Source organism: Siphateles boraxobius, unplaced genomic scaffold (genome assembly GCF_051911475.1).
Source record: "Siphateles boraxobius isolate OS27281-9 unplaced genomic scaffold, OSU_SipBor_1 131, whole genome shotgun sequence".
NCBI lineage: Eukaryota > Metazoa > Chordata > Actinopteri > Cypriniformes > Leuciscidae > Siphateles > Siphateles boraxobius.
Window position 1 is genome coordinate 139056 of NW_027508735.1, and position 27017 is coordinate 166072.

Consider the following 27017-nt stretch of genomic DNA (forward strand, 5'->3'; position numbering starts at 1 on the left):
GAGGCTGGTGAATTGCAAAGGCCAAATGGGACAACTTTGAACTGCCAGAGGCCCCGGCTAGTGCAGAACGCTGTCTTTGGTTTGGCAGCGGGAGAGAGAGGCACCTGCCAGTATCTGGACCTCAGGTCCAGCGATGTGAACCAGGCTGACCCCGCTACCTGGTCCAGGGCTTCATCAACCCGTGGCAGGGGGTAGGAGCCCTTCTTTGTCACCCCATTGAGCCGTCTGTAGTCCCCACAGAACATCCACTGACCGTTCCTCTTTGGGACCATGACCACAGGGGCGGCCCATGGGCTGTCAGACGGCTCCACGATGTCCGCCTGCTGCATCTCCCACAACATCTTGTCCGCTGCTTCCTGGCGTGCCAGTGGGAGGCGACGTGGGCGTAACTTGATAGGCGGGCTGTCACCTGTATCTATATCATGTTGTATTAAGTGTGTGTGCCCCATATCACCTTCTTGGAATGCAAACATGTCCTTGAACTGTAGCAATAATTGCCACAACTCTTCACTCTGTTGGGGGTCTAGATGAGAACAGTTCTGTCGCCATATGTCCCATACTGCCAACGCGACACTTCCCTCCACCGTTTGGGGGAGCGGGGCTGCTAATGGGTCAGGGGCCCGGCTCTTAGGAATCTGAGTAGTGTGTGCTGCCTGTGGCGCAGGTGGGGCGGTTAGAAGAGGTGGGGGGGGGGGGGTAATGGGGGTGGCAGCTGGCGAGTTACGAGCAGCGAGGGCTGTAAAGTGCTTCTGTCCCGCTGTGAGTGGGGGGGTGGAGGGCTACAGGGGTCTTGAGGTGTGGGCCCCCCGGCCCCTACAACGGGGTCGCTGTTGGCTTCAGCGGTGTTTGCGGACAACCACACCTGAGGTGTCGTGGGGTTGAGGCCCAGGGGTGGTGGAGCCATATTGACCGGACGTTCCCGTGGAAAGCACAGGGTGGCCTCCGCCAGGTCCAGCCGACAGCCCATGTTCTTTAAAAAGTCCAGTCCGAGAATGCAGGGGTCCTGGACTGACGCCACCCACACCGGGTGCTGCATTGTTTTACCCCCCACCACAAATGTCAGTGTCCCTTTGCCTTTCATGGGTGACAATTCCCCCGTCACCGTCCGTAGGTGGACTGCTGTTGGCTCCAACACAGTTTGCCTGGGGAGCACATCGGGCCGCACTAATGACACTGTAGAGCCGGTGTCGACCAGCGTCACGCACGTTACTCTCTCCACAGTGACTGGAATGTGGCAGAGGTCCCCAATTGAAGTCCGGCCCACTACCGCCACCGCAATCGGGCCTGCGATGCCTGAGGGTGTATGTGGGGGGCTGTGGTTTGTGGTCCGCGTTGCCCCCTCTATGCGGACCCGAGGTCGTTTCCCCGGTGTCTGGTTGCTTTCGGGCATGAGCGTACCAAGTGACCGGGTTCTCCGCAGCCCCAGCACAGTCTCATAGTGCAGTCCGGGCGCCGTTGAGTGCCCAGGGAAGCTGCCCGCACCAGCTCTGTCAGCTCCACTGCCCATGCTGGTGTTTGCTGAACCTCCGCTGCTAATCTGACCTGGGGACTGTTGTGTTCCTGTGTGGGCATTGTGACGTAGGCGCGAGCCGTCTCTCTCTCTGACGCCCTCTCCAACGCCTCCTACAGGGACCGTGGGTGTGTCAGCTGTACCTCCACACGCAGTTCGGGCGGTGAGAGGGCTTGCATGAACCGGTCGCGGGCTAACTCACTTTGTACTATCGTGGGCATGCTGCTATATGCTCTGCGGGTAAGGCTCTCATGTCATTGGCTAGTTGCCGTAGCGACTCGCCATGTCTTCTGTACCTGTTATTCAGTTCATTGCGGAGGAGCTCCGCTCCTATAAAATTCCCGAACCGTCGCTGGAGAGCCCCCACCAGTGCGACATAGTTCTCTCTGTCATCTACGTCTAAGAGTGGCAAGCATGCTAAAGCCTCGTCCGTAAGGCACATTGCCAATTGTAACGCTTTAGTCTCTTGCGACCAGTTCTGTGATTTAGCAAGCAGTTCGAATTGAGCATGAAAAGCTTCCCAGCTCACCTTCCCGTTGTACTTTGGGGTTTTCACAGAGCTGGCCGCTACCGCTGTTATTGTGGACTGTGCGCCGCCATTGTTGTTTACTTTTGAGCTTCCCGCGCCGAAGGTGACGTTGGTGTCTGAGCCCCCCTCCGACTTTGGCTTACGGGTAGCAAAGCCTGCGTGACCTCGTTTGTTAAAGCCAGCCTTGGAAGCCATCGCTTCCATCGTGCCCCTAAGATGGCCTCTGCTGTCCTCCAGCCGTCGCAGCTCCCTTTGTAGGTCGCCAAACGTCCATTCCGCAGCTCGGGCTCCTTCTCCGTCACTCATCTCCCCACGCACACTGCGGCGACGCGGTCTCGCTAACGCTAACTTAACTAACTAAACTGGTCCCTAACTATTAGTGCAGGGTGCACCCTCGATCTACTTTAATTACTTGTCCGATATTTATTTTTTCATCTGACAGCAGTGTAGCATCTCACAAGAGGCCAGAGTTCAGTTAACTTGTTTATTCACCAGAAGCACAACGTGCAGGCATTGAAACACAGCTTCAGAACACAAAAGAGGCAGAACTTCCTCAACTCAACCGCTATCACCCCAGGGGCCCCGCCCCCCTCTCCCCAGGCTGCCAACCAACAGCGTGCCCGGGGTTACACATAGCTGATTGACAGCCACACAGCCATTGACAGTCGCTACAATATGTTCATGGACATGTACAAAAAAGCACCTAATGGCTTAAAGTGAATAGAGAGGGGAAGGTCAATCAAAAGAGCAACTGCATGAGGACCATAAAGACTCAATAGTTATGATGCAAGTCATGGGAGAAACATTTCTGTGTGGGATTAGCAGATGATGAGCGTGACATCACATTAATGAAGAGTGCAAACAATCCCTCTCTCATCCGTAAACCCATTTACATCCTTAATTAGCTAAAAGCAGATTTTATTGAAAGACAGTTGACAAGATGAGAGATGGTGGGTGAGGAGGTGATAACAGTCCAAACAATAGGCAGGGAACAATGCACAATGTCAGGCAAGCTGAGAGGGTGGCAGTTGAGACCAGCCCAAGTTAGCAGACTGGTGTTCTGAGGTAGATGTGCTGCCCAATGCCAATGGATGGAGCAAGAGCCAGACAGGATTAATACTGCATATGTAGATGGACTCACAGGGCACGATGAGTCATTGCACCGGTCTTGCTGCTTGGTAGAGAGAGGAAGCAGCCAGCTTGCAGGGCTGGGACAAACAGGGAACACAACAAACACAAGACAAGATATCCAGGCACTTTCCACAACTGGAACCATGAGCAACAGGTAGCACAACACACTCAATGATAATGAACTGGCAAAACATGAGGGTAAGAGAACACATATAAAGGGAGCTAAGAACAAGAGGGACAGGTGACAACACTCAGACAAACGAGGACTCAACTAGACAAGAGGGCATGGTACAGGGAAACAAAGAGGCAGGAACAAAGGAGCACATGGCCAACACAAACAAAACCATATGTTCAAGCACAACACAAACATAGAGACATGAAATAAAGACAACACAGACAAAGCTGCCAGGGCAGAACCCTGACGGCATCATCCACACACTTTTTGAAGCTTAAAAGCTTCAATTCCAGTCTTAATTGCAAAGACCAAGCAATAAAATCTCCTTTTGGGTTACGAAATATAAAACACGCGATACAGGTTTGGAACTAAATGAGAAAGAGTAAATAATGACAGAGCTTGGGGTGAACTATCCCTTTGAGAATCTCATTTGGAAATATCATTACAAGTGGGGACTCAACCAAACCTTGTTTAAGAAAGAGAAATACTTTTGTTACAAGCAAAAGGCAGAAAAACTACACTGATATATTGTGTTTGCACATGCAAATCTTATGGAAGCCTGTTTTGGAATTCCTAGATGTAAACTCACAATTGTAAGGAAAAGAGTCAGAATTGTGAGATATAGATTTACAATAGTTTTTTTTGTTTTTTAAATCTGAATTGTGAGACAAACCTGCAAGAGACAACCTGCAACCTGCAAGTGTTTTAGTCCTCGAGACCAGACTCGATCTTGAATCTGTCACTACTTCAAGTCCATATTTTCATGGTCTTGGTCTTTTCATGAACTCATCTTGTCTCAGACTCGTCTTTTTGCGGTCTGTGTCGACTCTTGCATTATTGCATTGCCTAAGTCATTCAGACCCTCTTCAGGTCTCTGTCTTAAAGGAATAGTTCACTTCAGAATTAAAATTTCCTGATGATTTACTCTTCCCCGCATCATCCGACATGTTCATGTCTTTCTTTCTTTAGTCGAAAAAGAAATGAAGCAAAGACAAACCAGCGGACATTTATAACAAAAATAAACATTTATATACTTTTTAACCACAAATGCTTGTTTTGCACTGGCTCTGCCATACGTCACACATTACGTAATCAGGTTGAAAGGTCATGTGTGTTCCGGTTCAGAAATGTAGGGTAGAGCAAAAAACTCCATCTCATTTTCTTCTCCAACTTCAAAACCGTCCGACATCGTTGTTTTAACTTTTATTTTTTTTGTAAATGGCATTGTACATTTCATTTGTAAACACTGGATCGGTACTTCCTCCTACAACACGTGATTACATAATGTGTGTCGCATCACAGCTAGTGCAAGACCAGCATTTGTGGTAAAAGGATTTATAAATGTTTATTTTGTTATAAATGTGCGCTGGTTTGTCTAGATCAGACTCTTAATCCTCGGCTGGATCGTGTCGAGACTTTGAAGCTCCACTGAAACTCACATTTGGAACTTCGAGCCATTGGAATCCATTGAAGTCACTATATGGAGAAAATCCTGGAGTGTTTTCCTCAAAAATCTTCATTTCTTTTCCACTGAAAAAAGAAAGACTTGAACATCTTCGATGACGTGGGGGAAAGTAAATGATCAGGACATTTTAATTCTAAAGTCAACTCAGCCTTTAACTCGAATTCGGTCTGAAGTACAACAACACTGTTAGGAGTTTTGGAAAAATATCTACGTAGTAAGTATGCACAAAAGTAATGAGTGCCAAAGCAGGCTCTGCTAAATATGTAAAAATGCGAAAGATGCTTTTCTTACTTAGTATTTTTTTCTTGTTTCCAGTCCAAATATCAAAAAAAAATTAAATCAAGATGCATTTACTAGATGAGTAAAATGACATAAGATATTAAGTCTTGTTTTCTGGGGAAATAAATAAATATTAAGTGAGTTCTTGCTTAAAACAAAAGCAAAATTATTTGCTGTAGGATTTGAGGGCGAACCAAACACAAATGAATCTTCCAGGTGATTCGTTCAAACATAATTCCACACAGAACTCAACACTCCAGACCCCAAAATCACCAGTCTAATCTAGGGCCATAAATGGAGTGGGCTCCAGCCAGTCTGAGCTAACCAACAACAGACCCAGGCTAAGGACTTTATGACCATGAAAGCTTCAAAGAGATGTGCCCAACTAAAGGAAGAACGTTGTCAACGTTAGATAGTTTGGAAAAGACTGATTGGATCAGAGTTGGCACGGCTCGGGACCCACCAAGATAACGGCAGAGGTTGTGTGATCAGAAGACAAAGGATTTAAAACAGACCTCCTTCTTCTTATGGACCTCTGAACGACCCCAGGGTTGAAATCTCTTGAAACCACAGAGAATGAGACTTTACATATAAAATACATAAAATCATCCCAAAACAATTCTTGACGGACTTATAATCAAACATTGTTCAACTACATAATCCTATATTGTATCTACAACCGCTGCATGTGTCTATTATGTTTAGATCACATACAAGTCATGTAATTGTTATAACTATTAGATGTTTGAATCAAAGTGTGTCTTGTTTCCTATCAGTACGATCATATGTTCTTAATTCAGAAGATGGCTTGATTGAAATCTGTGTAAAATGTTTTGTCTTCTTATGATAGGAATCATGTCTAAACTGTACCCTCTTTACTCTGCTAGAGCCCAAGAGTAAAGAGATCACAGACAATGCATGATTTACGATGAGAGGTGAAAAAAATGCCACCTCTCAATTAAAGACAGTGCCTAATTGGTCAGAACTCATCCAGGAGGCTGGACAAACATTTGAGTTTAAAATCTTAGGAACCGAACAGAGTTGAGTGGAGTTGAGTTCGCTAGAGTAGATTTACAGAAGTCATGGAGAAGCCATGACAGAGTAACCAGACAGACGATTAACCATGTAGGCGAGCAGACAAAATAACCCAAATCAAGATCAGAAGAACATGGGTTAAACAGCTTCATTCAAGCCATCTAACTACTCCAGTCTCACTTTTCTTTCTTTTTCTTAGCTTTCTTTTCTTTTCCGTTCAGAGTCTCGGTTATAAGGTAGATTTTGCTGCAAAGTTTCGGTTAAACGATTCGACTGCAAAGCCCGCTTCCAACTTCAAACTCTTTCCATCCATCCGCCAACACACCACGGGATTGGCTGCCCAAGACATCTATCCAGGCACGAGGAGACCGCCAGTTAATCAACGAACCCGGGAAACCCCCTTTTACGCCGACAAAAAGGAGCCTCCAGACTCTTAACTGAACTGGTGCTTTAATATAAAATTTAATAACCCCGCCTAACGATAGAAGGGTTAAATTATTGATTGATGGTTCGTTCAGGTCATGTCTTATAAGTGCATATAGAAACTTGGGATTTCGTCATCTGACTCTTAAAACTCATTCTTTCCTCACTCTCTTTCTTTCTGCAACTCGTATGAATGTGTGTGTGTGTCTGATTGTGTTAGATATTAGTTTTATGTGTTAGAATAATCAATAAAGTCTTGTTTGTATTTTAAAGATAATTGTTCTTGTGTTATGTGCTTACGAATTTAATGTCTTAAACTGCTGATCTCAGTTACCTTGCTAATATATAGTGTTTCACTATAGTTCGGATATTTATATCCGTTTTAGAGCTGATAGTTACGGCCCGTTCAAATGAACGCTGGACGAGTCATTTGCTGGGCCGTTTAAGAGATTCTTTTAAGATTCCCTATAAATGAATGAATAATTATTTTTGAGCTAAATTGACCTGTCTTACCCTTACACATATTACATAGCCAATGGTGTAAGAAAAACAATCTTGTTTCTGTTTGAATTAAGATTATTTTTCTTAGCCCATTGGCAGATAATTTTTGATTAATTCCCCCGGAAAAAGGACATAATATCTTATCATTTTATGATATTTTACATTTTACTCATTTTACTCACCTATTAAATGCATTTACATATACATTTAGCTGACGCTTTTATCCAAAGCGACTTACAATTGCTATATATGTCAGAGGTCGCACGCCTCTGGAGCAACTAGGGGTTAAGTGTCTTGCTCAGGGACACATTGGTGTCTCACAGTGGATTCGAACCCGGGTCTCTCACACCAAAGGCATGTGTCTTATCCACTGCGCCATCACCACCCCAACTCCATGCATCTTGCAAATGCATCTTGATTTAAGAATTTTTAGATATTTGGACTGGAAAGAAGACAAAAATACTAAGTCAGAAAAGCCTTTTTTGCAGTGTATAAGTTGCTCACCTTCGTCATAGCTTTACTGAAGACGCCTTCGGAGTTGGTGAAGACTTCAATGACTGCATCGGAGGCGGTCATATTTGCATATTTTTTCCTAAGCTCGGAGTTTCCCATCTGGGAGTAGATCGCAGGTCCTTGGGTGGGATCCAGCAGGCACTTCTTGATCGTAAACATTTTGGCATCCACCTCCTCCTGAATCTCCCTCTGAATGGTTTCTCTGGCCTTGTCCATGAGGAAATACTCAGAAGCCGTTGCCTTATTCAACGTCTAAGCACACATCATGAGCAAATAAAGTCTTTTCAATATTGTGTACTGACCCAACAAATGCCACCATTGGGTTAAGATCGATGGGAATTTTAGAGCGCAACAGTTTCACAGTTCCAGAATTTTGGAAAATCCTTGAAGGATGTATTTCCAATGCTTTGTAGATAGGAATGCACGATATGAAAATTTTGGGCGATACCGATAACCGATAATTATTTATACATGAAAGTCGATAACCGATATATTGGCCGATAAATCTAAATCAAACTTAATTTTTGAGAAACTGATTACAAAACAAAAGTCTCACCATTAAAATCCATGTCCCAAACCAACAATTATAATCCATTTTACTTTCTATTTTGCACAAAACACAAAAGGGGAAAATTTGAAGACTTTTTCATGCAGTAACAAAGAGGACCGAAGCCTTTGTGTTTCATAAAGAATGTAAAAGCATCATAAAAGTCATTCATTACACTAAAGAATGCACCGATATGAACATTTTGGTCGATACCGATAATTATATATATTTGAAAGCCGATAACTGATATGTTGGCAGGTAAATCCAAATTTTTACATAATTTTTGTGAAACTGATTACAAAAACAAGTGTCTCATCATGTCCCAATCACACAATTATAATGATGTTTTCATGATAATTTTACGTAGCTTATATGACAGACTTGCGATGCACATGTTGCACTTTACTCTATTTTCCTTTTTGAAGTGATTCCAATCATATTTCAAGCAATTCAAAACCATCATGTTGAACAGTGCGCATCTGAAGTGTCTCAGCTGAAGGAAATAATGCGTTATTTATAGGCTTTAATATATCTGCCAAATTTTCTTATCGGGCCGATAACATATGTCGGCCGATACCGATATGGTGGCCGATATATCGTGCATCCCTATTTGTAGACTGAACCCACAACAACGAATCAGAGATTTCCGAAAGGGGGTGGACAGACCCAAAAATATGGCAACAACAATAGTGAATCTTACCGAAATGGGCAACCCAAGACTCTGGATTCTGATGCCGAGTTCATAAGGCGACCCGCAGCTATAATGGTCTGCAAGATGCTTCAGGAAATCAGCAAGGTCAATTCTAGGTGTCTGGCTTTTTCTCCGGAACATTTTGAGACTCTAAAGCAAGCAGAAAACCATAGCGTTACGTCAACGCAGATGCATGTTTTTTTCCCCCTTTTTATTATATAGGTTATGTTGTGTGTGTTAAACAAGTGCAGTGCTGTGGAAAAGAATTTCCCCCTTTGGACAATAAAGTTATTCAATCAATAGGTATGTTGAATAATGGTCAAGAACACAGCCAATGCTAAGCTGTTCTCAATGCTAATTCTTACCCTAAGAATGTCCACAGTTGAAATCTGACGTACATCATCATCTTTAGTATTTGGATCTATTTTGAACATTCGGTGGATCAGAGGGATCTTGCAGAGAGGGCCCAGATTGAGTTCTTTGAAGCATTTTTTGTTCTTCAGGTTGGCCAGAGCCTGTCCCAGTTCATAAAGTGTGCACACGCAAGACACCGCCTCCACTGACTGACGTGGAAAGAAACACATCAAGTAAACTCAAAGTGTCTCATTTATAAAGCTCACTAAAAGTGTATGTGCGCCCGAAAGCCAAAAATGGCGTACGCCCAAAAATATTCAGACTTAAAAAAGAGTGCGTACGCCAGAACCTGCAGAAAATGCCCTTTATAAACCCCAGTCAGAGGAAGATTGAGATCCTCCCCGAAATAACCATATGAGGCTACAACGCCTTGTTTTATTATGCAAATCCTCATCTGCATATCATTTGCATATGTATATTCATGCACGTGATACCATGTTTAACGGTACAAGACATTAGGAAATAATGAGATACAGATGTGGTCACATTACATTGCTAAAAATCATGTAGTAGCCGATCCTTGCCTAAATAAATCAAATAGTATATGTAGCGTATGCGTCTGGATGAATCATGATTAGTGTAAGCGGAATCAACATTGTTAATGAACACATTTTTGCTAAGTTTTCTTAAACTGCAAACTGTGACTCTGTCTAATAATTAACCAGCTCAGCGCCAAAAAGTCTGGGGAAGATGGTCCTTTCGACACTTTATGGCACTCAGAGCGATGCCAGACAAGTCTACACATTCCCCCCGGCTCTAGGTCCGAGCTTCAGAGAGATTTTAATGGGCTCTCCGAAGAGACTGAGAAGGCTCTATCCAAAACGCACACACATATCCAAGGCTTTTCACTAATTTCCTCATTTACAAGACTTCACTGAGATATATTTGAGATGTTGCTATGTTTGTCCGAGTACCCAGGTCCTATGAAGGTATCTGTGAGTGTATAGTAGTTCTAAACAAACTACAAGTGATTTTAATTATGCTTTTTAATGTAACTGTTATTGTGAACATGCACTGTGTTTATGATTAGGACTTATAATGAATATTAAAGTGTTTTTCCTTCATCTGCCGTCAGTTCCTCAGATCTCCATTGGTGTCGCCTCATATGTTCATACGCATGTCTCAGAGTTTATTTACAAATGTACTTACACATTCTCCTGTCAAGTTTGTTATTATAAATCACAACTAATGCGTGTGAAGTGGCGTACGCTCTTTCAGGGCCTGTTTTGTGCGACACAACAGTTATAAATGAGACCCCAGAGACAAGTCTCATCACAAACCTACACTGGGACTTTTGTATAGACCTCATACCTCAATGTACATATTGATCTCCTTGATGGTGCGCTGAAGGTCCTGCACTGCGGGGAGATGCTGAAGAGCGTCAACATTCAAATCTTTTAAAGTAGACACTTGTAGAAGGGAACAAACTCTGCTTATTACCTGTGACAATAGAAAAAAAAATGTAGTAATGGTATTGACATTGGGATGAGCACAAAATAGGTCTGGATAGTGCTGGGCGGTATACCGGTTCATACCGAATACCGGTGTGTTTATCTTTGTTATGAATTTTTAATATACCGCAATGCCGTTGTATGATCGCATAAACAATGTTGGGAACGCGTCGCGACACTGTTTGAGAGGGTCTTTTCACTGTTGCACTGGTGATGCACAGCTGTATGAAGATGGACAGGTTAAACTATAATTGATAGCTGTCAAATTATATTACAGTGTTTCCCATACATTGGTTCCCATTATCAACACTTCTCGCCAAAAATAAATTTTCCAAAAGGCTTTGACATCTTGAATAAACATGAGCACTGCACGTTTCAAAGTCAAAACGCGGCGCGGGTGTTTTTCATATGATTGTATTTGAAGGCAAATGACAGTCTTTAGAAAATTTTCGATGTTATTTTCATTTAATCTTTCTTTATCTTTCTTAGCGTTTATTAGAAACCACTGTTTCTGCCGTTCCTACAGCGCCTCCTGCTGGACCTCTTTGTAAGCAGCATAATTTTTGTGTGGCTACTAAGTGTGGAATTTTTCTACAATATTCACTCATGTCAGTAAAATAGGGCATTCTAAGTCAATCTACTGCAGTATTTCCTCTCTCACTCAGTAGAAAATGTGGTTAACACCTAGTCATGCTTGAAAGAAAAAAAAATACACCATCATATACCATGAATCAGGTATAATTTTGAAAAATACCGTGATATACATTGTTGGTCATACCGCCCAGAATTAAGGTCTGGATAATTTCCCAAGACACAAACCCTCTCGATGGTCACATGCTCTCCTTCGGCTGAAAGGGCTCTCATGACGTCCTTTGCCAAACTGTTCACTTTGCTTGAGCTCATGGGCTTTCTCCATCTCCCAACAATGTTTTCACATTCCAGCAAGGCTTCTGCTGCAACAATGTGTTTTTAAAGACTTAAAAGAGTAGTTCACTTTCAAATGAAAATTAGACCATGATTTACTCTCCCTCAAGCCATCTTAGGTGTTTATGAAATTCTTCTTTCAAATGAATACAATCGTTGAGTTGTATAAAAAAAATATCCTGGCTCTTCCAAGTTTTATAATCGCAGTGGATTGCAACCAACAGATTGAAGCTCAAAAACGTGCATCTGTCCATCATAAATGAACTTCACGCGGCTCCAGGGGTTAATAAAAACCTTCTGAATCAAAACGATGAGTTTGTGTAAGAAAAATATTAATATTTAAAGCCTCATGCAAGAAATGTGACACACTATTTACACTACATATTGCTCTACGCTACTTCTGACGTCACAAGTTTGTAAGTAGTGCTTTAGGTGTAAGTAGAGACTGCGTATGGCTGTTTGGCCGGAAGCTAGAATTTTACTTTGTAACGTGTTAAATATGAATATTTTTCTTACAAACGAATCGTTTTGCTTCAGAAAGCCTTTATTAACCCCTGGTGCTGTGTGGAGCACTTTTATGATAGACAGATGCACTTTTATGATGGACACATGCACTTTTATGGACATACGCCTTGCACCTTCCATTTACATTTTTAAATCATAATTGAAAACGTATCTCTATTCTCTGGCATTTTGATACTTAATATCGCTGTTTCAATGTTTGTTTTTGTTTGGTTTTATGTTTCTGTGTTTTTATTTATTTATTTTTCATGACTATGTTCAGCACTTTGGATAGCTCTGCTATGTTTAAATGTGCTTTATAAATAAAATGTACTTACTTTTATGATGGACCGATGCACGTTTTTGAGCTTCAATCTGTTGGTTGCAATCCACTGCCATAAAACTTGGAAGAGCCAGGATATTTTTTATTATAATTCCACGATTGTATTCGTCTGAAAGAAGAATGTCATAAACACCTAAGATGACTTAAGGGAGAGTAAATCATGGTCTAATTTTAATTTGAAAGTGAACTGATCCTTTAAGAACAAGGAACAGTTTATGTAGTTGTCTATATAGATGTATATACTCTTACTGTCAAGGCACTTTGCTTCTGCTTGTTACAACTGGACAAACGGAGTAGGTTTTTAACGGCAGTGCTGACCCAAATAAAGCCCGGGACACACCAAGCCGACGATCGGCCGTTGGGCAACGTCAGACTGTCGGGTTTTTGTTTTGGCCGGGCCGTCGGTGAAAGAGGGAACTCTGATTGGAGTTGGAAATCAGTGCACGAGAATAATAGCAAAACAGCGAGCAAAGAAGTCAAAATGCTACAGATAGAAGGCTGGTCTTATGTTACGTCATCTTACCTGAGTGTTCCTTGGCGAATATTTTAATATTAACATGAGTGGAGTGGAATAAAGAAAGTGTTTAGCAGCAGTGCCGTCACAGGTGGGGTGCGAGGCCCTGTGCGAACTTGAAATGCGAGGCCTATGTTTTATGCCAATTCTTATATGTTCATTCATATAGCCTATACTCAAAACAGACAGGGTAACCTAACGCAGACAAGTTAGCTCACCGTTTTTAGGTGATATGCCATGTTTGTAGTCAAGCTGTGATATGCAAACTGTTGCTTGCAAATTTTGCATTCGACTTTTTTTCCGTTATCTATTTTCGTAAAATGCTGCCACACTGCCGATGTATTTGAGATGGTAAAGGAGGACTGACAGTAAATTAAACGCTCACAATTAAATTAATATTCAGCAAACAGCCATACCAATGCCTAGTTTCTTCAATCTGTCTCCAGTAGGTTGGGCTAATCCCCAAAAAGTGTAAAGAAGGGGGGTGTTCTGAAGACAGGCTGTTACCTGTGAAACAGGGGTGATTCGAAAACACCCCCGTTAGCAATTAGTGCTTTCTACCTGATGAAATTAACACGTCAAAAAATCGACCAATCAGACTTTTGGTTGATCCAGAACGTATCGACCAATAAATCGACTGGGAGATTACAGACCTATGAAAAACCCGCTTAATATGTTGGGAAAAAAAACAAAAAACGGCAGGATTGCGAGGCCCCCTAGTGGCGCGAGGCCCTGTGTGGTTGCATAGTTTGCACAGCCCTTGCGACGGCTCTGTTTAGCAGGATTGATATTCAAAACGATGAGCTAGTTATGGTTTGTGTATCTGCAGCGTCGGTTTCCCTTTAGGAATGACGAATATAGATGAATATATCTGCAGAAATAGACAGTTGTCTCATTTACATGCAGGCGCAGAACGCGCATGATGGCTGACAGTCGCCTGTAGTTCTCTTGGTGTGTATTTATAAAGTGCAGCTTTTGAAAAAAATATGGCTTTCATCAGCCATCAGCGCTAGTTCTTTGGCGTCGGTTCGGTGTGTCCCGGGTTTAAGAGGGAGTAGCCATTCTCCAGTTCACTAATGCAGCTGGAAACTTTCTTATAACCTCTTTAACTTTATCTATCAGATCCTCTTGCGTTATTTCACTACCTCTTTGAGCATAGTAATCTCCCAATAAACCTGCTTTCAGGGATTGATTCGTAGGGCTTGGGTAGTAGTTCACTGTTGGTGGGATTGCAGGTGTTGGGACTCTTCTGTGATTCTTATGGAAGATTCTCTCGTTCTCCACCAAAAGCTCATCACTCAGAGAATCAATGAAAGAGGTGATTGAGCTAAAACCAAGGTCTGAGACTTTGAGGTTACGCTGATACTCCTGACTGAAGAATATAGACAACAACCTAAGAGGAATGCCTCTAGGATTTCCCTTAACGAGCTCCACAACGTCATTATAAACCCCATCAATGTGCACCGGTGCTGAGAAAACTATAAAAAAACCATACATGAGAACCAGATGAGAGTGAATAACCCTTTATTTTATTGTATTTATTTGAGCCATACAAGTTGATAAATTACCTGTGGGTGTTGAAGCTTCAGCCATGGCACTCCTGTAGTAGATTTGCCCATTTTCCACGTACAGCTCTTGGCTGAGAGAGTCAACGAAATCTGCTATTGAGGAGAACCCTAATTGTTTCATTTTCATAGATCTCCCATACGCCTTATTATAAAACGTTGGTAATTTTGAAAGGGGAATGCCTTCCCGGTAGATTTTTACCAACTCCACGACATCTTTGCATCTCTTTTCAAAGTCTTCACCTGTAAAATATATGACAGTACTATCAGGATAATGTAAGATATCTGAAGAGGCCTTCCCTGATAGTACTTTATATTATAACAGGAGATTCGGCCACTGAAAATCCTACTAAGTTTAATCCGGTAGTAAATACACACAGCTTGGGAAAGGGTACAAACACTTTAAAATAGTGTTGATGTTTCCCTGTGTAATGAAAACAAGAATCAACATCCATTTAAGTGTCTGGATGATTTGTATTAATGTTTTCCGAATATAGGAAACATCCACTACTTCAGTTTTTTTTATAGATTTAATCTGTGCTTGAGAAATTATCCTTTACAAAACAGCTACAAAAATGGAATGAATGGATCTAGAAGTTGCATATAATTTGAAATCAGTACCTGTAAGAACTTTGTTTTTCTTGTGAAAGATCACACCATCTTTCAGTGTAAGATCCTTGCTAAGAGAGGCCACAAGCTTTTCCATGGACGGGAAACCAAGTTCAGCAGGCAAAAGGACTTGTTTATACCTCTGAGCAAAGATCTCTGCTAATTTATCAAGAGGAATTCCTTGAGTGTGTTTTTTCACTGTCTTGATTACTTTCTTAAAAATGTCCTTCGTAGGAACGGCTTTTGGGGGATCCTTAACCAGCTCCACGACGTCTTTAGAAATCCCATCAATATGAAAAAAGAGAAAAAGCATACAAAACAAATATGAGAACCACATGAGAGTTAATAACCCTTTATTCTATTGTATTTATTTGAGCCTTTTAAGTTGATAAATTACCTGTATGTGTTGAAGCTTCAGCCATGGCACTCTTGTAGTAGATTTGCCCATTTTCCACGTACAGCTCTTGGCTGAGAGAGTCAATGAAATCTGCCATTGAGGAGAACCCTAATTGTTTCATTTTCATAGATCTCCCATACGCCTTATTATAAAACTCTGCTAATTTTGAAAGAAGAATGCCTTCCTGGTAGCTTTTCACCAACTCCACGACATCTCTGCATCTCTTTTCAAAGTCTTCACCTGTAAAATATATGACAGCACTATCAGGATAATGTAAGATATTTGAAGAGAGCTTCCCTGACAGTACTTTATATTATAACAGGAGATTCGGCCACTGAAAATCCTACTAAGTTTAATCCGGTAGTAAATACACACAGCTCGGGAAAGGGTACAAACACATTAAAATAGTGTTGATGTTTCCCTGTTTAACGAAAACGTCTCGCTTATGTATGTAACCCTCGGTTCCCTGAGTAGGGAACGGAGACGTTACGTCGGATGACGACGAATGGGGTTTTGCTTAGAAAGCCTATCAACTTCGAGTATTTCAAAACGAGCCAATGGCAAAGAAATGCCATGGGTCTGCGGAATTTGCATAGCGTAACACCACCCTACCTCGTGGGTATAAAAGGAGGACGCTGGCAACATGCAGATATGTTTCTTCGCTGAGGAGCCAAGACTGCGCTCAGGCGATCCCCACGGTACAGCGGAAAGTGGAAGGCAGACGTAACGTCTCCGTTACTCAGGGAACGAGGGTTACATGCGTAACCGAGACGTTCCCTTTCGTTGTCACTCCTAGTAACGTTGGATGACGACGAATGGGATTACCAGTCTAATCACGCCACCTTCTCGGCTGTCTTCCAGTGCCCTGCGTAAATCTGAGATCCCTGTCGTGAGTCTGGCACGGACGAAGGACTCCTATTTAGCACAGGAATACCAAGGTACACTGGGGAGCATATCCCATAGCTTTAGAGGAAATATGCAATTATTGCTAACCCAGAAGGGGGGGGGGGGTGGGCTTAGAGAATACACATATGACCCGGAGGGATGCATATGGAAAACACTGGGGTGTCCAGCCGCAGGTGGAATATTTCAACCCCAGGGGTGGCAAGGTGGCTTGCCAAGGGAAAGACACATGCTCAGAGAGGCTTTCAGTGGAAATACACATGTGAGGGTCGCTCAGGGGAGGGACCATGCACACGGGAGGCACCTAGCCGACGCGCAGGCAAAGACACTGGCGCCGACGTCAGGAGTGCTGGAGGAACTCAGGGCTTTCGGGGAAGCTCACATGAGGAGAATATCACACATATCCAGTACAGGGGGGAATGGTGAGCAAGCGAAGACACCTGAGCGGGTCCAGTACTAGCTGGTTGAAGCGAGTACATGAGAGGACACTGGCTCCACTCGGCGATTGTATAATCTGGCGAATGTCTTAGGTGTCACCCAGCCTGCAGCTCTGCAGATATCTGTTAGCGAGGCGCCATGCGCTAGAGCCCAAGAGGACGCCACACTGGGTGGGCGGGTGGAGTGGGCAGTCACACCAAGGGGGCACAGTTGACCTTGCTGCTGGTATGCCAAAGCAATGGCATCCACTATCCAGTGAGACAACCTTTGCTTGGAGAGAGCCTTTCCCTTCAGCTTCCCGCCATAACAGACAAAGAGCTGGTCTGAGGTCCTGAAACACTGCATTCTATCTACATAGGTTCGCAGAGCGCGTACTGGAAGAGCAGTGCCAAGGCTGGGTCTGCCTCCTCCAGGGGCAGCGCTTGCAGGTTCACCACCTGGTCCCGGAAAGGAGTGGTAGGAACCTTGGGCACATATCCAAGCCGGGGTCTCAGGATCACGTGAGAGTAGGCCGGCCTGAATTCCAGGCACGCTTCGTCAACGGAGAATAAGTGCAGGTCCTCTACCCTCTTGATGGAGGCCAATGCAACCAGGAGCGCTGTCTTCATTGACAGGAACATAAGCTCCACTGATTGCAAAGGCTCAAAGGGAGCACTCTGTAGAGCAGTTAGAACCACTGAGAGGTTAGAACCTCCTCCTGGACGAGAGGAGGGCGAGGAGGATTCACTCTCCTCGCTCCTCTCAGGAACCTGATGATCAGGTCATTCTTCCCCACAGACTTACCTTCGATTGGATCATGGTCTGCGGCAATAGCGGCAACAAAAACTTTCAGGGTGGAGGGAGACAGCCTTCGCTCCAACCCTTCTTGAAGGAAGGAAAGCACGACACTGATCGAACATCTCCGGGGGTCTTCTCGGTGAAAAGAGCACCAGTTGACGAAGAGGTTCCACTTCAACACATAGGCGTGTCTCGTGGACGGCGCTGTAGCGGAAGTGATGTTAGCCACTACCCCAGGTGGTAGAATACTCAAACCTGCCTCGTCCCGTCCAGGAGCCACACGTTGAGGTTCCAAAGATCGGGATGAGGGTGCCATAGGGTTGAGTCGTCAGAGGCAAACAGATCTATCTGTGCGTCCCCGAACTGGTCCCAAATCAGCTGAACTGACTGGGGATGGAGTCGCCAATCTCCCTGGAGGGGCTGAAGCCGTGAGAGCTCATCGGCTGCACAGTTCAGGGCTCCGGGGATATAAATGGCATGAAGCGACCTCAGATGCTTCTGACTCCATATGAGGAGGTGGCGGGCGAGTTACGACATACGGCGAGAGAGTGTAGACCACGTTGACGGTTGATGTACGCTACAGTGGCGGTATTGTCTGATCGGACTAGTACGTGTTGATTCTTGAGCACGGCCCGGCCACAGAGCAAGAGGTACAGCCAGCAACTCGAGGCAATTGACGTGCCATAGGCGCTGGGGGTCCAGTCCAGGAACCCGCGGCAGCACGTCGATTGCACATGGCGCCCCAGCCCGCGGTGGAGGCATCTGTCGTTACAACAACATGCCGGGAAGCTCCTTCCAGGGGCACTCCGGCCCTTAGAAAACTGGGGTTCGACCACGGGGTGAAGGTCTGACGGCAGTTCGGAAGGTGGCGGGCGAAGCAATCCGAGCGGCGTTGCCGCCGCTGCAGATGCCATATGCCCCAGGAGCCTCTGAAAAAGTTTCAGTGGAACCGCACTCTTGCCCTCGAATTGTCTCAGGCAAGTCAGCAGTGACTGCGAGCGCTCGCTTGTAAGCTGCGCGGACATGGCGACCGAGTCGATATCCATACCGAGAAAACAGATCCTCTGCACAGGGCAAAGTTTGCTCTTTTTCCAGTTGACACGAAAGCCCAGACGAGCTTGTTCCCAGAGCACTAGGTCCCTGTGTTCGCAAACCTGGTCCCGAGAGTGAGCTAGAATCAGCCAGTCGTCGAGATAGTTCAGGATGCGAACCCCGTGTTCCCGTAGGGGAACAAGGGCTGCCTCGACGACCTTCGTGAAGACGCGAAGAGACAGGCCTAGCCCGAATGGGAGAACCGCGTACTGATATGCCTGCCCCTCGAAACCAAACCGTAGGAACGGTCTGTGTCGAGGGAGAATGGAGACTGGAGAGAATTCTACGGGACGGAGTGCCCCTGGAACAAGCTTCCCGGCATGTTGTTGTAACAACAGATGCCTCCACCGCGGGCTGGGGAGCCATGTGCAATGGATGTGATGCCATAGATGTCTCTCCTGGACCACGGCTGTGGACATCACCAGACCCAGGGAGTGTGCGGTCACCTTCGTCGCCCGGAGAGTGAGGTCGTGGCGGCGTGCAGCTCATCGAAGAGCCCTAGGTCTGTCCTACCCTCGTGCATGTCCCTTAGCATCTGGGCCTGGTAGACCTGCAGAGTGGCCATGGCATGCAGAGAAGCAGCTGCCTGTCCCGCCACTCTGTAAGACTTCGACACTAACGTAGACGAAAATCTACAGGCTTTGGATGGGTGCTTAGGCTCGCCACGATAAGAAGCACTCTGAGGACACAGTTGCATCGCCACAGAGCGTTCAACCGGGGGGAGCCCAGTGTACCCATGGGCAGCTGCCCCATCGAGGGGAGGAAAGGTGGATGAAATCAACGAGCGGTCCGAAGAAGACATGGGAGTCTTCAAGGACTTCGAGATTGCATCATGCACATACGGGAAGAAAGGTATTGGGGCCGGCTGAGGACGGGAACCAGCAGCTGCACCCAAAAACCAATCGTCCAGCCGCGCGCGCGCAGGACAGGGTGGAGGGGTCCACTCTAAACCGATGCTCGCGGCCGCCCGGGAAAGCATGGCCGTCATCTCTGGATCAGACTGAGCCACAGCCGTATTCACACCCGAAGGTGGCAGCTGTGACGAGTCGTCACTTCCAGATGACTCAGAGTCGCCTTGTGATGCTGCAATCGACATCGCGTCTTCCTCTGGAGCGCCAAAGGAAACCCGCGGGGCACCCGAAGATGGTCCCGCGGCAATCCCCTGAACACTCGCAGGTTGCAACACTGAGGAAGGTGCTGTGGGGCACGGACAGATAGTCGGCGCTTTGTTCCACACAGTCACCCTCAGATCACCCTGGCCACCAGCCGAAGTAGAGCCAATCGTGGAGGCGCTAAATCGGGGTGTGGATGAGGGGGTTTTCACTCTTACGAGGTCATTGAGTCTCAATCGTATTGTTGTGATGGTCATGTTCCCACAGAGAGAACATGACTCATCCACGAGCGCTGCTCTAGCGTGATCAATGCCCAAACACACTAGACAGCGCTCGTGCCCATCAGAGTCAGATACAAGTCGACCACAATCAGAAGTGCACGGGCGAGGCATCTTTAAAAAGACGTGGCGCGTGCAAGCTCTTTTGTGAGAGAAAGACTCGAGTGCTGAAGTGCCCACAGAGAAACACACTCACTGGCAAACCACGCACAGATAAGCAGGAACTGTGCACTCGCCGGGAGATCACCGTCACACCAACACTGGAGAGTTTGCTCGTCTCGAAAGAAGCTGACAAAATCAGAGATGGCTTAAGGAGTGAAGAATTAAACTTGGCTCCGAAGCGAAAACATATCTGCATGTTGCCAGCGTCCTCCTTTTATACCCACGAGGTAGGGCGGTGTTACGCTATGCAAATTCTGCAGACCCATGGCATTTCTTTGCCATTGGCTCGTTTTGTAATACTCGAAGTTGGTTGGCTTTCTAAGCGAAACCCCATTCGTCGACATTCGACGTAACTCTGGGTGACAACGAAAGGGAACAAGAATCAACATCCATTTAAGTGTCTGGATGATTTGTATTCATGTTTTCAGAATATAGGAAACATCTACTACTTCAGTTTTTTTTATAGATTTTATCTGTGCTTGAGAAATTATCCTTTACAAAACAGCTACAAAAATGGAATGAATGGATCTAGAAGTTGCATATAATGTGAAATCAGTACCTGTAAGAACTTTGTTTTTCTTGTGAAAGATCACACCATTTTTCAGCGTAAGATCCTTGCTAAGAGAGGCCACAAGCGTTTCCATGGACGGGAAACCAAGTTCAGCAGGCAAAAGGACTTGTTTATACCTCTGAGCAAAGATCTCTGCTAATTTATCAAGAGGAATTCCTTGAGGGTGTTTTTTCACTGTCTTGATTACTTTCTTAAAATTTTTCTTCGTAGGAACGGCTTTTGGGGGATCCTTAACCAGCTCCACGACGTCTTTAGAAATCCCATCAATATAAAAAAAAGAGAAAAAGCATACAAAACATATATGAGAACCACATGAGAGTGAATAACCCTTAATTCTATTGTATTTATTTGAGCCTTTTAAGTTGACAAATTACCTGTGGGTGTTGAAGCTTCAGCCATGGCACTCCTGTAGTAGATTTGCCCATTTTCCACGTACAGCTCTTGGCTGAGAGAGTCAATGAAATCTGCTATTGAGGAGAACCCTAATTCTTTCTTTCTCATAGGTCTCCCATACACCCTACTATAAAACTCTGCTAATTTTGAAAGGGGAATGCCTTCCTGGTAGCTTTTCACCAACTCCACGACATCTTTGCATCTCTTTTCAATGTCTTCACCTGTAAAATATATGACTATCAGGATAGTGTAAGATATATTTGAAGATGGCTTTCCTGACAGTACTTTATATTATAACAGGAGATTCGGCCACTGGAAATCCTACTCAGTTTAATCTGGTAGTAAATTCCGGGAAGGGTAAAAACAGATTCAAAATAGTGTTGATGTTTCCCTGTGTAACTAAAACAAGAATCAAAATCCATCCAATTTTGCTACTTCAGTTTTTTATAGGTGTAATCTGTGGTTGAGAAATTATCCTGTACAAAACAGCTACAAAAATGGAATTAATGGATCTAGAAGTTGCAAATAATGTGAAATCAGTACCTGTAGGAACTTTGTTTTTCTTGTGAAAGAGGACTTTCTTACAAATGTCTTTCTCAGGCCCATTGTCCATATTTATATCTGTAAAAAACAGGTACAAACATTACTGAGAGTAAAACGTTTTTTGTTTGCCTCAAAAATTAAATAATCATTGACAGCCAACTTTTCCTTAGGGGATAAAAAATCAATTCTTAAAAGTCCCCCTATGGTGAAAAATCCAGTGTGGCGAGGGGGCGTGGTTCAGCGATGTTCAGCAGCACGTAAGTAGGTCAAGTGCAAAATGACGAACACCTGATCTCGTTTGCAGTGATTGCCGGGGGGGAGCATAAAAGCCACTGGCAAGCGGGAACCAGTGAGAGAGAGACCAGTGGAGATCTGCGGGTGATCAATGCGTCAACTGTAAGCAGCGAGAAAGTGAAAGTGGAAAGAGAACGCCGAGAGCGGAAAGCGCGAGGAACGAATTGACCCTTCGCTAAGCCCCGCCCTCCTTAGTTAATGTTGCTACGCCTGTCAAGCTTTCGCGTCTAGCACATCTATTACAGTGTGTATGCACCGTTGTCAGACATTCCCAATGAGATAACTAGTAATTTTTGGCGAAAATGTGAAATATCTGAGAGAGCAAGACATAAGGGACTGCAGTGTGCATTGGAGGGATATATCCACGACATAATATGCAACCGATTAGAGAATAATTTCATAAAAATTGAAGCTAAAGCTATAGTCGCAGCAGCAGCGCCTCATACGCTGACCATTCACATGGGAAACACACGAATCGAGGAACAGCTATGTTGTGTGAAACTAATCTAATAATTATAAATCAAACAGTTTATCCATAAATCTTGTGGAATAACAAACACTAACACCGGGAGAGCCGCGATCAGATTGGGTTAAAGTTACTCAGGGGTAGTTAGGCCGTCGATTAACAAAATGCTGAAATATATTTTAAAGTATGTCAGTGAGCCTCCCTCTTGTCTTTAAACGTCTTATTTTATGTTAAAACATGTGCATTATGAACAAAGAACCGTCATTATTTCCAACTTCCAAGCAATATGTGTTTATGTTAATCCTGTCGACACTTAGTTGTGAATGGGGTCTCCAAACTGCTTGATCCACGCACATAATATCTCACCTTGGCTTTTAGATTGTCGGGAAGGAAAAAAATTCCACTCCCCCGTCCCAACTTTTAGGATACCGGGTATCAGATTAGCACAATCCATACGCACAACGCTTCGGCATGTTTCCCTTGCTCGAAAGCTTGCCAGACCTCCCGCGCCTAGTTACGGTTGCTAAGACATGATTGGCCAGTGGCGGTTTTCGGGCGAGGCTTAGCGAAGGGTCAATTGAGTGACAGCTGAGAGCAGCAGATTGAGTAGCTACGATCACACAGCGCAGTGGGCGCATCCCTGAGTTTGTTTATTTTTTGATTTGTCAATAAAGACCCGCAGTCTCCACAAGCCAACCCCGTCTCCTTTCTTCACCAGGAGTCTGAACATTGCTTTATCCAGCTTTTGTTGTTGTTATATGTCTATGTGGTGGTTTTAATATGCTTTAAGACAAACCATGTGTAAATTCATAAGTTGACAGCATTGCTGAGTATTTTCTCCTTAAAACTGCAGTGAACCAAAGACAGTCTCAAAAACACGGTTTGAAATTGCTGCTGTTTCTGACGTCACAAACTAAGTGGCAAACTAAAAAGTAAATTAAAAAGTAGTAAACTGCACCCAAGTAGCTGTGCTTCGCCCCCATATACAGTGCCTAGCATAAGTGAACACACCCATGCTAAAGTTGACCAAAAAGAGGAATAAAAAATGATCTTTTGGAAATTGATCTTAATGCCTTAATTTAAAAAATGAGAAAAAATCCAACCTTTAAGGATACCAATTTTCTTTGGGAATGAATAATGTCTTGTAAATAAATAAATGTTCTTCCTTAAAATACAGGTTGCATAAGTCAGGACACCCCTATGGTAAATTCCCATAGAGACAGCAGATTTTTATTTTTAAAGGCCAGTTATTTCATGGATCCAGGATACTATGCATCCTGATAAAGGTCCCTTGGCCTCTGGAATTAAAAAAAGCCCCACATCATCACATTCCCTTCATCATATCTAGAGATTAGCATGGTGTTATTTAAGTTAGGCTAATAGCTGGTATGATTTGCATTGAGAGATGATCTTATGTAAAGTTCCCCATGCCAATCTCTAGGTATGGTGAAGTGAAAGTGATGATGTGGGATATTTTAATTCCAAAGGCCACTCATTATTAGACGAGCGTCAAACGTAAATCCACGGAAAACAGAAAACAGACAGTATGGGGAAATCTCAAAACAAGCTTGCCAAATTTAATACACCGGTTTTCTGTCAAATGCTGAAAGAATTACGGGGAGAAAATGTATACAGGGTATTGAAAAGTTTAATCAAATATCATGATTTTCCCAGGTGAGAGAACATTGAGCGCCACGAGATTAAAATTAGTGCGGGAATCGGTTGAACAGGGCAGTGAGAAACAAAAAGGTTGTTATGGCTGCGTTCAACATGTGTGAATAGGCAAATAAAAAAGTCGAACTGCCATGACAAATTAAGTTTTTACTTCTTCATCCAGTAAATGGATGCATGACATTAGATGTCTAGACTCTAGAGAACTTAAATTTACATGATAAGGATTGCAGTAGCAAGCAGCAATAAGGCTGTCTGTGTGAAATAGAGGGAACTGTAAGTGAGAGCGGTGAGAGACTTGGTGGAAGAGGGAAGTGAAAAACAAAAAGGTTGTTGTATGAGATACGTGTTCTGGGATTGTAAGCAAACAATCATGCACTGGTTAGATAATGAAGGAACTGGCATGTAGAGAAAAGAAAGGAGAGGATGCAGAAGGAACTGGCATGTATGGAAATAGGGAAAGATGGAAGAAATATAGTAGAAAACTATATGTGATGAAAATCAAATGTCTGACAGAATTTATGGAAGTCAAATTAACTGTTTAAATGGTATGAAAAATGAGTTTCAGATAAAAATAATAAATGCATTGAGTATGATTGACAGGGATTAATGTGATATAAAGATAAGGAATGTTTCATTAAGCAAAATGGGGAACAATTCTATATTTTAATGGTAAAATAATAATTGAAATTATGTTTAGTTTTAGTCTGACAACCATTGTGTTTTGAACCTAAAGGGTCCAGCTATGCTTGGGGTACAGCAACAGGGTTTGCTTATTCAGCCCGGCTTCCGGATGTTGGATGTATACTTGTTCTGTAATTAGTGCTGTCAATGATAATACCAAATTAAGATGTAAAGACAGCTATGTCCAAAGATTCTGTAATTCTGAAATCAATAATGTATAATCTTGGATATTTGTTGATATTAAGTAATTGAAGCAAAAGATATTGTCTGTTTTATAACGGAAATTCTGGGTCAGGGATCATTTCCCTGGACAAGTATGACTAAAGTTAAACGAAAACTTTTTGAAAACAACTTAGAATATTTTTAGCATTTCCGTGCAGTTTATGAAAACTGATGTGCTGCCAATAACAATGATACAGATTATGATTCGGCTATTGGGACTGAATCCGCCACTGGTGGACTGTCAAAAGAATACAGAGAACTGCTTATCAGCTCTGTTTGCATTCCTGTTTGGGACATACTACTTCAAGAGTGTGCAGTGTCTGATGCTGTAGTTGAGTCTGACATGAATCCACCAGATGACAGAGAGTGTTTCAAGTGTGGTCAGCAGGATTAAATGTAAATGCCCACCCAGAATGTGAGTTTATTTTTTATCTAGTGAGGATTTAGAAATTGTAGTTCATTCTTTTATTACATCTAAGCTTGACTCCTGCAATTCTCTATATATCGGTCTCCCCCAGACTCTGCTTGTCCGCCTACAGTTAGTGCAGAACGCAGCGGCAAGGCTTTTAACGGGGGTGCGAAAGAGAGAACATATTACTCCGGTACTGCAATCCCTACATTGGCTTCTGTTCAAATTTAGGATTGGAGAGGATACTCTCCTATTAGAGTTCTCAGGTCCTCCGATCAACGACTTTTAAAGATACCTTGTTGTAATTTAAAATCAAAAGGAGATTGTGCTTTCTCCATGGTAGGTCCAAAACTTTGGCATAGTCTCCCATTCCATGTGAGGTCAGCTCCATCGATTACAACTTTTAAGTCTTATTTAAAAACGTATTTATTTTCTTTAGCTTTTGAATAAAGTATGTCTGTTTTGTTGTATGACTTTCATGTTATTATTCTGTAAAGCACTTTGGGGCAACATCTGTTGTTTAAAAAATGTGCTATATAAATAAAGTTGCTTGCTTGCTTTGAAAGTAGATCAGTGTTTAAATGATGATATTAACATTTTCGTCTGATAAAGAATAAGAGATCAAAACAAGGTCAAAAGATTGAAGTCTTAAAGTGAATCCTTTTGAAGAAAAGATCTATAATAGTAATTTTTATAAGCGAATTGATGAATACAGTTTGATGTAAATTTAATGACTCCAACAAATGTGAGTTGCAAAATATATAAAAGTACCTAAAAGGATAATTGTGTTTTAATTAAACATTTTAAAAAGGGTTTAGGTCATATAGAGAGACTAATCTCACGGATGATTTATAATAACTGCAAAAAATGTATCAAAAGCTGAGAGTGACTTTTCGTCAAAGATAGTGTGAATCCTAATTGGAGATTGATAAACTCCTAGAAAAAAACCTTTGAAGTCAGATTAAACTATGGTAATTGAGAACTTGACAACTAAAATTGAGTTGAAATGTGAAACGTTATTGAGAACTAGAATAATTATTTTTATTTAAGATCAAATAAGAAGAAGCATTAGTACTGGATTAACAGTTGCTAAATGTGTAAAAAGGCATCTGATTAAACAAACAGTGAGTTTTGTTAGTGTTTTGACCACGAAAGAACTAGAAGCTGATGTTTAGCTTTTAAAAGATAAGCTTGTGATTTGGTTGAAACAGTTTGATTATCTGAATCTGGTGTGTGGTGTGGCTGAACCTGGCAGTGCGACAGAGACTCAATCTGAGTGGAAATTTGTAATGTCTAAATTCCCTGATGGACAAAAGACAACTATAAAATTATGTTTTATTTGAAAACGCATGTAAGTTTTGACAAATGTATTAAGCTGGGCTAGAGTTAAAAGATAGTAGATAAAGTTTGATGTTAGAAGTTTGTGAGAGTGCAGTGGACCAGTCCTGAATGCATCAGAGTCTCGCTCTCATTCAATGTCAGCTA

At 43.3% G+C, this 27017-nt stretch overlaps 1 protein-coding gene across 2 annotated transcripts in view; it reads right to left on the reverse strand.

Annotated features, from left to right (window-relative positions):
* LOC143737936 (uncharacterized) overlaps positions 1-27017 on the reverse strand; it is a 78945-nt gene that overhangs the window by 33206 nt on the left and 18722 nt on the right. Inside the window, exons 2-14 of one of the 2 annotated variants that reach the window (XM_077229739.1) lie at positions 21787-21864; positions 21225-21464; positions 20839-21099; positions 15518-15757; positions 15133-15393; positions 14515-14754; positions 14092-14424; positions 12428-12541; positions 11484-11617; positions 10525-10653; positions 9165-9362; positions 8809-8949; positions 7553-7813 (exon numbers count right to left, since the gene is read on the reverse strand). In XM_077229739.1, coding sequence (XP_077085854.1) covers positions 7553-7813; positions 8809-8949; positions 9165-9362; positions 10525-10653; positions 11484-11617; positions 12428-12541; positions 14092-14424; positions 14515-14754; positions 15133-15393; positions 15518-15757; positions 20839-21099; positions 21225-21464; positions 21787-21864 — 2630 coding nt within the window. The remainder of the gene's footprint in view (positions 1-7552; positions 7814-8808; positions 8950-9164; positions 9363-10524; positions 10654-11483; positions 11618-12427; positions 12542-14091; positions 14425-14514; positions 14755-15132; positions 15394-15517; positions 15758-20838; positions 21100-21224; positions 21465-21786; positions 21865-27017) is intronic. The other variant, XM_077229741.1, reaches the window with a different exon arrangement.